The 12,069-nt window shown below is 36.7% G+C and overlaps 1 protein-coding gene across 1 annotated transcript in view; it reads left to right on the plus strand.

Moving 5' to 3' along the window:
• Positions 1-11,717, plus strand: part of PTPRD (protein tyrosine phosphatase receptor type D) — a 616,472-nt gene extending 604,755 nt beyond the window's left edge. The window contains 2 exon segments of the mRNA XM_078152500.1: positions 2,813-2,948; positions 7,841-11,717. Coding sequence (XP_078008626.1) covers positions 2,813-2,948; positions 7,841-7,909 — 205 coding nt within the window. The 3' untranslated portion in view covers positions 7,910-11,717.
• The last annotated feature ends 352 nt before the right edge of the window (positions 11,718-12,069 follow it).

Genomic DNA, 12,069 nt, shown 5'->3' on the forward strand with positions numbered 1-12,069 from the left:
TTTTTAGATTTGTGCACTAAAACATTGCATCAAAGGAGTCTTATTTTATTCAATTTATATTATACTTTAAGTTTCCATTAACATGGAACCTTTAGGTTTTAATCTCAATGTTTTTTTCAGATTCAATCAGTATTTTGCATATTAATACTGTTCCATAAAGACATCGTTTTTGGCAGAATAAACATAATATATCATGAGGACAAACCTGCTTTATTGGAGTGTTTTGCTTCCTAGTCCAGTTACTCAGAAATCTTTTGTTTATCTCTACACAATCAAAGAGATAAGAAGGACTAGGTAGTTTTACACTGGATTTAATCAAAATTGACAGAAAAACTGACCAGTTCAGTTTTTAAAAATTTTTCTGGATAATTGCCTCAACATTCTTTTATCATTTTGACCCTTGGCTCTGTTATCTGACCTACCTTTGATATCACCAAATTTGATGATTTGTTGTATTATTATCAAAATCTCTGATTTGACTTATACTTGATTCTTAAAGACGTTCAGTGTCTTCAGACTAATGTGTTCTTTAGTTTCTTAGGCACTATAATTATCATTTATGCTATTACACTATAATGTGAATAGGTCTTAGAGACTCATAGGCTGTGTCTTAGAGACACAGGAATTCAATCCAATAAGCATTTATTTTTAAAATATGTTTATCTTTTATTGTTATTGATATCATTTGTTTTTTTATATAACCTTTATTTCTGAATACATTCATCATTCCTCTTGTACCCAGCATACTTTCTCTTACAATTAAAATTTTAAAAGAAAAAGAGAAAAAGTCAGTTCTACAAAACTTAAACAACACACTAACCCTGTCTGACAGTATAATTGGTGTGCCACATCTATAGTCCCCCCAAATCTGCAAGGAAGGAGGGACTCCTTGACTCCTCTCCAGGGCCTACTTTGGCCATTCTAATTAGGCAATTTTCGACTCTGCTTTTTTTTTGTTATTATTTCCTATAATGTTGCAGATGTTGTACATATTGTTTTCTTTGTATCGCTTACTTCATCCTGCATCAGTTTGTATAGCTTCTCATTTACTTTTCTGAATTCCTCGTTTCTTGCATTTCACTCAATATTCCATTACATTCATGTAGCACAATTTGTGTAGCCAATCCCTAACACTTACTCTCAACTAATACCTAAGAATACAAAGGGAAAAAAAAACAATTCCAGCCTTCAAGGAACTTTATATTCCCAGAAATTGCTACTAAGCTTTTATTATTTATACCTAAATTTAACATACAAATTAACTAGTTAATTAAATAGGTCACTCAGTGCCTAGGAGGAAAGCCTGAAATACTGCAGCGATATCTGTGCAGCCAAAACTAAGGTGAGGGTTACTCAGTTGTAGTATCATCATTCTCTTAACCCATCTGGATCATTCAGGAAATGATCAATTAGCCTTTCTTAACAGAAAAGCCCCATCTACCAGTCATCAGAGCAGGCTACTTTTGAAAGAATGCCAATTAGAAGCATCACTTAACATTTCTGTTTCAACTCTTTAGAAAGAGCTCTCACAAAGAGATGCCACACTATTTGTATATGCTCCTCAGCTACAACCCAAAGTAAATGAATCCATCCGTTTTCTACAGACTGTACCCAAGCGTTACACATGCTGCTTAATTAGTATCTGAAAGTGTAGAGATTTTTCATATTATTCATTGTTTTCCTCATTACCTAAGCCTCCAGATGCTTCCTTGCTTCTTAAGAGTACAGCTATGAATTAATTTCCTTCTCTTGCTTCTGGAAAGATTCTGAAGAGTTGTCTTAAAGTAATGAGGGAAAAAAAAGAGGAGTGGGTAAAGTAGAAAATACCAAAAAAATGTTGTACACACAATGAAGAGCATTCTGGTGTTTTAATTCCTATGAAATACCCCTTCCCTCCTCCTCAAAATCAGCAGTGAATTTTGTTCACTCTATGTCCTTGGCTATTTTTTTCATACGTAGGTGTGATGGTTATGTGTATTATGAAGATGTGTGTGTATGGGTAAGTGTAAGTGTGTGTCCTGCCTCATACAAAAGTAGATTCCCCCAAGAAATTAAGTACTAGCCAAGATATCCTGATGGCAGTCATCACCCTTATTTCCTTATTTGAACTACCAACAGTTCTAGTTTTAAAACACTGAATAATCAAGTGTGCTGTAATTTCAGGGTCCACAGATACAGCCTATAAGAATGACATATTGAATTCTCCATTTGATGTTTACTGGCTGCCATCTAATTGTATTGCAGCTTTTAAAAATTGCTGAGTTATTTCAGAATGACCCAATGTGACTCTCATAAGGTTGCTGTACTTCAGAGTATTTAATCACTGTTACCCGATATAAAAAGCAACGTGGGATATTGGATAACTTGTGAGGCATGGAATCAGTAAGATATTTATTCAGATCCAGGCTTTGACACTTATTAGATATGTGACCCTGGGCATGTTAATTTACCTCTATATGCCTCAGGTAACTAAAAGGACTTATCTATTAAATCATGGACAAATTGAGGTATATGTTTTTGGAAATTTTTCTTATATAAAGAGTTTTCTATGCTGATGAAATCACATGTCCTTTATTCTTACATGTAAGCATCATTTTGCATTTGCCCAAGAACAGTCACTGTTGAATTTTTTTTTTTTGCAAGGACCTATTGAATTTCATGCAAAGTTTTCATGCCTTTCAGGCCTTCATGTGAAGACCTCCTTCTCTGGTTTGAAGAAATTGATGTGATAAGTGTTATATCTACCTCTAAAATAAGTGACAACATCTAAGAGTTTCCCATTGGTTAACCTTGTACTCTATTTTTGTTACAGTGCGGGTGTTGGAAGAACAGGTGTCTTTATAACACTGAGCATTGTATTGGAAAGAATGAGATATGAAGGTGTTGTAGATATCTTCCAGACTGTCAAAATGCTAAGGACACAAAGGCCAGCCATGGTACAGACAGAGGTGAGTAAAGTCAATCTGCATTTGGGGAAGACAGGTGGTGTCAAATCTCACAAGAAACAAGCTTTTGTCTTCACTTTAAGAAAGCCAATGACACTTAGGAGACATTTGCAACAGACACCACCCAGTGGTGTTCTGGTTAGATGTATATCATTTTGGATTCTCGGTGGCATATCTGACACATTTTTTAAAATAATAATGTGATTTTTATCTCAACCTCATTGAAAAAGATGAGAAAACTGAGATAATAAATAAAACTTAAAAGTGCTTTGCTTCCGGATAAAGCCTATGAAATGACTGAGATTTGAGTTAGAATCAAAAGACCCAACCACGGTTGATATCTGCATGAATGAACAGAATCAATAGTATGTCAACAGAAAAGCTTCAAAGCAATGGATAAGTCATGTGGATTTGTTTGTGAAAACAGAGATTTTTTTTTTTCATGACAATTCAGGACCAGGTCATTGCCAGCAGCAATTACAGAAGGGTTGTCCTGGGGGGCCGGGGGGAAATGCAAGGTAACTGTAGATACTGCAACATGCCACTGAAGGCTATAATAAAAATGTAGCGCCTGTCAAATACCTAGCAAGACATGATCTAGTATCTCAAATTATACATCAGAAGTTCACTATCTCTTATGCACTGAAAGGTGAGAGATCCCCATTATACAAATCTAGACCTGAAAATATCCAGGAGAGTTTCACCACTAAACTGCACTGAAAATAGGCCATTATCAGAGACAGAAATACTTCTCCCAATCATGAGAACAGTGTTTTTAATAGACATGGACATACTGTCATCCATAATCTCCAAGCTAAATGGAATAAAAACCTTTCAAACTATAAAGATCCAGAAGAGGAGACCATCATCCTAGGGGAACAGGATGAGGCACAGATATCATCTCTCTTTGTCTGTGTTCCACTGTTATTATACCAGCTACACTGAGGATGAGCTTTCTACATTCCAATGCTTTAACTCAGCTTATAACAAAATAAAATATGATTTTAGCCACTTCTGCAATAATCTGTAGAGCAATAATGATAAATAAATAATTACAGCAGGATATTATCAAAATTTATCAAGATACCATCAAATTATCAAAAGACCATTTCTCTCTGAACCCTGTTGGAAAAAAGGAAGATTAAGATGAAGAAGAAGATGATGATGGGGATAATAATGATAACAGAAGCTACAATTTTACAGCATTTCAGAGTTTGCAAAGCATTTTGATTACAGTGTCTCATTTCAGCACTGATTCTGTGAAGGAAGTATATTTTCTCCATTCCCCATCTCTAATGACTTTATAGTCATGTTTTGTACTGTATAAGCCCCTGAATTTTCTATTTCCCCTCATTTTCAAGCCTACTAGTATATATGCAGATGATTTGATGACTCATAGAATGGCATTAAATGGTGTTTTAGTCAGCCTGACCTATTGGCCCTACTATCTCAAAAGATGATGTGAAGAATAATGCTTGGAAGGAAATGTTTATAAGAAAATGTCTCATTATAATTGTCTGGAGAATATCCACCAGATAGTCCCTCACACAGGATGCAATGGCAGTACCAGAATCTGGCTTGAGAAATGAAAAATTATTTAAACAGCCTAAGGAATTTAAGGAAGAAAAAAGAAATTAGAACAGTCATAAGTCCACTTAACCAAGTAACTAACTCACAGTGACAAAATTGAGAAGTGAATTCCATTTATTTTGCATGACCATTTTTACTGTACAAAATAAATGTACATTTAAACAAATGAAAGATATTCACTTTCAGCCCCATTGGTTCCTGGAAATATGTTTTAAGTTTATTGAAAAAAATCTTGCTTTTATTATTTCATTTATTTATTTGTCTATTGCTATGCCTGGAGCAAGAGCCTTTGTCCCTCTCTACTGTAATTCATTGGCCCTCCCTGAAATAACCGTTTTCTTCCTCATCCAAATCAGGATTATTTCATGCTCTGTGTTATTTTCATTCAGGTCTTTATGATACAGACCTCTAGTTGTATTGTGTGAAATGAAGCAGATTGTTTGTGTCATGGCAGCCGATCGCCAGAAGCCCTTTCAAGGCGATCTAGATTGAATAAAATGAAATGCCTTTCCATGAGGGCGTGGAAGGTCCAGGCCATAGTACAAATGATTCCCAAGGCCTGTTATCCCATGCTCACTGGTTTCCAGCAGCCTCATTCATTTATGTATGCGCATCAAAAGGGGGACTGGAGATTTTGCTTATAGGCATCATGGTACCTCTTTCCCAATAAGAACTCTGTTTTGTGATTTGCAGTCTGTTTGAAGTAACACAGAAGACAAATGAATCTGGTTTTTTGGCTGGACTTGAGGTTATAGAATCGTGGAGGTGATAGGATGATAGATTTAGAGTGAGAAGGGACTTTAAAGGGCATCTAATCCATTGTATAGCAAAGAAACTGAGGCCTAGAAAGGTTAAAGAATTTGACCAAGGTCATACAGATAGTAAATGACAAAATTGATGTTTGAACCCAGGTCTCTGATCCCCTATCTAGTCCTCTTTCCACAGCTCCACTCTGCCCAATCCAATGCCTACTTGAACAGGAATCCCTTCTACAGTATCACTAATAACTGGACACCAGACCTCTGCTTGAAACCCTCCAGCGATGGGAAAACCATTGCCTCCTAAGACAAACCATTCCAATTTTGGATGTTCTAATTGTTAGGAATTTTTCCCTTTTATTGATCCTAAATCTGTCTACATCTTGTACCCACACATTGTCCCTACTTCTTCCTTGTACAGAACCAAGTAGAATTAGCATCATGGAGTCATGATTGGCAGCCTGAAGGAACCTCATGGGTCATCCTTGACTCCTCACTGTCTCTCACCTGCCCCCCCACCCCATTTCCAGTCTGTGGCAAAGACCTGTCAATTTCACCTTTGCAGCATCTCTCAAATATTCCCCCTTCTCTCCTCTGATATTTCCAGTAGTCCAGTGCAGACGCTCATCTTCTCACACCTGGATCATTGCAACAGTTCCTGATGGGTCTGCCTGCCTCAAGTCTTTCTCCACTCCAGTTCATCCTCCATCCAGCCACTAAACTGATTTTCCTAAAGCACAGGTCTGACTATTCCACACCCCATCTGTCTGCTCAGTAATTTCAAGTAGCTCCCAGTTGCCTCCAGAGTCAAATATAAAACCCTCTGCTTGGTATTCTGAGTTCTTCATAACCTACCCACCCACATGCCTGTTCAGTCCTCTGACATCTTATTCCCTGACACATATTTTTTTGATCCAGTGCACTGGCCTCATCGCCGTGCCTCAAACAAGACGTTTCCACCTCTCAGTTCTGAACATTTTCTCTAGCTGTCTGTCCCCTGATATGCCCTCCTTCCTCATCTTTACCTTCTGGTTTCCATGGCTTTCTCCAAGTACCTACCAAAATCCCATCTTCTAAAAGAAGCCTCTCCTTTCTCTTTGAATTATTTCCTATTTTTCCTGTGTAAGTTTTCTACATATTTGTTGACTAACTGTCTCCCCCATTAGATTGTGAGCTCCTTCAGGGCAAAGGCTACTTCCACCTCTTTTTGTACCCCTAGTGATCAGCACAATGCTTGGCACATAGTAGGTGCTTTTGTGTATTGACTATAGGCCATGCATTCCAAATCCCTTGTTTTGCAAATGAAGAAATTGAGAGAGATTAAGATTCTTACCCAAGGTCACACAGGTAGGAGAATCAGAGGCAGGATTTAAATGCAGCTGCTCTGGCCCCAAGGCCAGTCTTCTTCCCACTTCTTTGCCACAGCTAGCCTTTCAAATACAGCTATCATGTCTTTAAAAGGTCTTCTATTCTCTACCTAAACACTTTGCATCTCTTCTGCTCATCTTCATACAACAAGATCTCTTGTCTCATCATCTCATAAATTGAATTAACATAAGTAAAGCATTTTCCAAAGGTGAAAGTTACATTATAATTTTTGTATCATTCTTATGTTATTGTTATTATCTCTTCTCATCTTTTTTGGTGGAGTTCAGACAGAAATGGTTCTCAAAGACGTCGCTATCTTGCTATTGTTTTACATTTAATATTCGGTAGACTCTTGCATGTGTAGCTAACAGCACTTTTAGAATTAAGTAGAAGAACTGTTGGAATGTACACCAATCTGTGCTAGGCTCATGGAAAGCATCTTGGGGACAACTTCCATAGCAGACAGGATGATGTGTGTTTCACCCAATTCCCATGTGATTTCTCCTACTAGGATTGTTTCCTTATTCTGTACTTAGTATTTTGTATGGAAAATCTATTAAAAATGTTGTTCCTAAGTTTTTTATGAAACAACATTATATTGCAGTAACGAAGATGCTGATGCTGATGATGTTTGTCTAGACCCTGAGCTTCTTTAGTCTGGGAGAACTCCCAGTATGGAAACCTCTTCTACCTATGCAAATCGATAACTCAGCTGTATCTTGGAGTTTTTTGAGGGCACTAAAAGGTCTAGATAACTTGCCTTTGTCCACCCCATCAGTAAAAGTCAGTGGCAGAACTTGAATCCTGATCTGTCTTGGGTCCCAAGGCTTTCTTCTTGTCCACTGTGGCACCCTACTTCTCAAACCTGTACTATTATTATGGTTACCCCTATTTTACAGATGAGGAAACTGAGACTCGAAGCGGTAAAGCCACATGTCCAGGATCACTTGGTCACTAAGTGTTTTACTTGAACTGACTGCTTCATTCAGGCAACAGAAGCTGACTTTACTTACTTACTTGATTGATTATTTGCATTGATTGAATTGATTGGTTGTTTTGGCTTCTTAAGTACCCCTGCTTCGTCCTTTCTCTCCTCCATTAAAAAGCTGGGTTTTGGTAAAAGAACAGAGCCTCATGCCTTCTTTACATTCTCGTTCTCCTCACCTTCTTCTCTTTCAGGATCAGTATCAGTTCTGCTACCGTGCTGCACTAGAATACCTGGGCAGCTTTGATCACTATGCAACGTAAAATCCCCTGCCCCTACCTGGATCTTTACTGCAGGCCTTTTAAGATCTGGAGAGCCTCTTCTGAGCCATACACCATGCTGGAGAAGGACTTCGCAACTTCTAGCTAAAGACCAATCAGTGGGAATACTAAAAACAAAACAAACAAAAACAAAGGAAAAAAAAACAAATAAAAAACTATTCCATGTGGACCAAGAATTCACAGTTTAATAATCTAACCAGAAAAATAATAAAGAGAATCCTGACTGGTGAGGCATCTGAAGGATTTCATTTACAGATACCTTAAGGATTCAACTTTGGTTGAAATTAAAGGGAAGAGGAAATTATTGCAAAGAACCATCATCTTGTCCCGGATTGCATGAAAGGGGAAATCTGGAGAGTCCTGCAATTCAGGACAAGATGTTTGTTAAGCAGGCCACTTCCTGGACTTCTTAAACTACAGCAACATCAACCACAACCACAAACACACCAATGGACTCTGCTTCAACATCACCCCTTCCCACCATACTGCTCATAATAACACTCTAGGGGAAAGGGGAGGGGGGGAATGTTTAAAAAGAAAGTCCTTGATTTAGTTTTTTAGTATTGTAAAGATACTGCTGACCTGTGCTTCATTTTTAACTGTGTAAACTTCTTTCCTCTTTTTTTTTAACAAAAGGTTATTATTCAGTGAAGTGAATTTAAAGACAAAAGTTGCATAACTTCATTTTTTATTTCAAAATCTTAGATTTTTTTTAAGCAGTAGAACTGTTATCTGTAATATCTTGCTGTAGAAATATTAAATAATTTGAAAATTTGCACATTTTTGTGCAGTCCTATATTTATCTACAGTACCACAGTCTTGTCAGATATTACTTTTATACTTCTGTTCAGTTTCATTGTACAAGGAAGTACCCATTTTAATTGGATAATCCAAGTGAGGGGTCTGGGTTTTGCCTTTCTTTTTTTGTTTGTTTTTCTTTCCTTTTCGGAATCAACAGGGAGGCGCAAAGTATAAAGCTGCTGCTAACATATAGATATATATATAGATATATATAGATCCATTCCTCATGGATGTATATGTATGTATGTATATATAGTGTATCCTCTCATGAATACAGAGATAGCTATTAGTTCTTCCACAATTTGATTTCTTTAAAGTGGTGGACAAGGTATCTAGAACACCGCATTCAATTATATTTTTTTACATTTTTACATTACTGAATTTCAGAAAACTTTGGTTTTAAGGGAAATGAGGAATGCACATCAGTGGTCGTCAAACCTCACCCCTAAGTCCTTGCCCCACCCCCCAAATTCATACTCATACTCAAGTAACATTTTGTTAGTGAGGCTTCCAATGAAGTTCAATATTTGTAACCCTCTAGTGCAATAAAAATCATATTATTAAATATTAAATAAGAGGTGTGCATGTGGGAAAGGTCAGTGCATATCCCTTTAGGAGGGGAGAATGTTGTAATATATCAACTATCAAGTTGTTTTAAAAAAAGTGTATTCAATCGTATATTGTCTATAGTATGTGCTACGAAATTTGCATTTATGATATGTAACAGGGGCAAAGCCAAACTCATGTTGCTCTGTTCAGTCAGAAACATTGTGTGGCATTCAGCATTCCTGGAAAATGCTGGTTTTTACTTTAATTTTGCATTTAGAGTGCCTTATAATTGATGCCTATTTTAATAGCGTTTCTTTTTCGCTTTTTGTTTCTATTTACATTAGTTATTCATATCTGTTAACCTTCCAATTAAAGCATTATCTTTTTAGCACATGTACAAAAAATACTTTGAGTAATAATGCATTCCTAGATTTCACCTGAGTAGGGGATGTTAATGAGTGAATATACCAGCCCAAAGCACTTAGATAGTCAGGGCCCTATTTCCTTCCATAATTCCCTACATCAAGCAAGGCTACTAATTCCCTTCAAACAGTCCCTTCTAAATCTGCTCTCAGAACTGAGTCATGTAATGCCAGTATTGATATTGGGAACATGGAGTACTGCACTAGATGTATTTGTTTTAAGGAAAAACACATCATTGGCAACCTTTAGAGCATCATCAGCACTGCATTTGGATTTTTTAAGTAGGAGGAAAAGCCCACCAAACATCATCAAATATTTCCTAGAAAATATGTAGGAAGCCATGGAGGACAGTACTGGTTTCTGCCTTGTCCTGTACCATATTGAGCAACTCTTTAAAAATTTTTTTCCAAGGAACTCTGAAAGAGGTTCGGTATAAGTATAATACCACAGTTTGAGTTTAACTGCATGTGTATTCCACATATAAGGCTATTTTTTTCCATATTTTCCCATTGCTAGCAGAAAGAAATCCAAGAGACCAAACACTTGCAAGCATTGTATTTGAGCACTTTTGTAAAAAATATATATATAATAATAATAATAAAAAAAAGTATCTAGAAGGCTACCTCAGAATGAGACTCTATAACCTACATCAGAACCAGAGAAGAATGTGCACTATGTGGTTTTATTGTTGTGTTTTCTTTTAATTTGTATCTTTTGATGAGTTATTAAAAGTGCCAGATAACTTAGTGCAGTAATGTTCTTTTAGCCAAACATAGGGAGTCAGCCAGACATGCATCATGGAAACACACCATTTTGGAAATGTAGAATCGGAAGGACCATTGCCCACCAGAGCTGTCAGTCTAAGAGCAATGTCTCTCCAGAAAACTTCTGCCCATTTGGTAAAAACAAGTGACAAGAATAATCACAAGACCAAAACGAACGAGAAAAGTACCACAGACAAAAGAGGCGGAGACTATTCCAGAAATCTTTCTGTTCGGGAAGTTGTCTTTGAAGACAGCACCCTAAATGCGTCATTGATGTGCATTCCATTTTCTGTACTTTTCCGTATAGCCATTCTCTCTCTTTTTTTTAATTTCCAAGGTAAATTTCTTTACCTACAGTTCTCATAATTCTCCAAGATTCAAAATTAGTTTCATCACCATAATCAGTACGGTGCTATTATTTACCTATGTATGTGTAGTTATGTATAATTTTGTAATTAGTTACAATGGTAAAAAAAATCAAAATATATAAAAATGATTTGTACAGAACTTTATTTTATCTCTTTTTTAAAAATGATTTGCATGGTTAGACAATGGTGAGGACAGCCGGGGGAGGGAAGGGCCTCTAGGGAGATTTGCACTTTCTATACCTTTGTACTATGCACTGCCCTATTGATTCTATACCCAATAATGTTATTACTTGAACCCATCTGTAAGAAACTGCTTCTGAAATTCACTTGTGTGTATGTAAATAACACAGAACATGGAAACAGGAGGAAGAAGAGTCTGCAGTGGTAATGTGGCTTTTTTTTCTTTTCCTGTTTTCTTTTTTTGTTTTGTTTTTATTTCTTTATCTCTCTAGATCTCTCTTTTTCAATCTCTCCCCTCCCCCAATGCATTTTTCTTTTCCAAATTTTGGTTTCCTTTGGGTTTTTGGGTGCCCTGATACTCCAGCAGATATCAGAAGGCTGCAGATCCATCCTCTCCATCTGTCCCGTGGCTTTGCCATTCAAGCTTGGAGTGTCTTTACAAAGATAATAAAAATTGTGTTCTTTGCTCTCGTTTTGGATGCATAGACTGAAAAAATAAAAAAATAACTTGTAAAATGGCTTGTTAAAAAAAATACAATTACCTCTAATTAGTAGTACGCGTAAATGTTTTACAGAATGAAAGGCGTGCTTTTTATTTTCTTACTTCGTTACATTGGTGGCGAAAGACGTCTGTATGAAAATCAGTTCTTTGCTGACACAAGTTCCATTTGTTACAAATGAATTCTAATAAAAATGTCAGTGTTATGCAGCCCTCATTCTTTTTTCCCCTCCTCAAACACCTTGGCTTTGAAATGAAAATCGTTTATTTCTTCCTGTTCTTCTTCAGCTTTTTAGCTACTTCCCTTCTAGATAAATGTGGTGGTAACCTTGAAGCTGTGACAATACTTCTTAATGATGAGGCAGCTGTTTTAAAGGCCATCTTACAGGGGCCAGTTTCCATTACCTGGAATTATGCTTTTCAAGTAATTTCTTTTGGGGAAGTGGCTGGGCTGGGTTAAAGGAGGTTTCGGTCCAGTCCCTATGGATTCAGTAGTGATTCAAAGTAAATCATTAATGGGTGGGTTTTTAGCTTAGAGCAAAATTAAGATTTATGAAC

This window comes from Phascolarctos cinereus, unplaced genomic scaffold (assembly GCF_003287225.1).
Source record: "Phascolarctos cinereus isolate Bilbo 61053 unplaced genomic scaffold, phaCin_HiC Scaffold_4;HRSCAF=312, whole genome shotgun sequence".
NCBI classification, from domain to species: Eukaryota; Metazoa; Chordata; class Mammalia; order Diprotodontia; family Phascolarctidae; genus Phascolarctos; species Phascolarctos cinereus.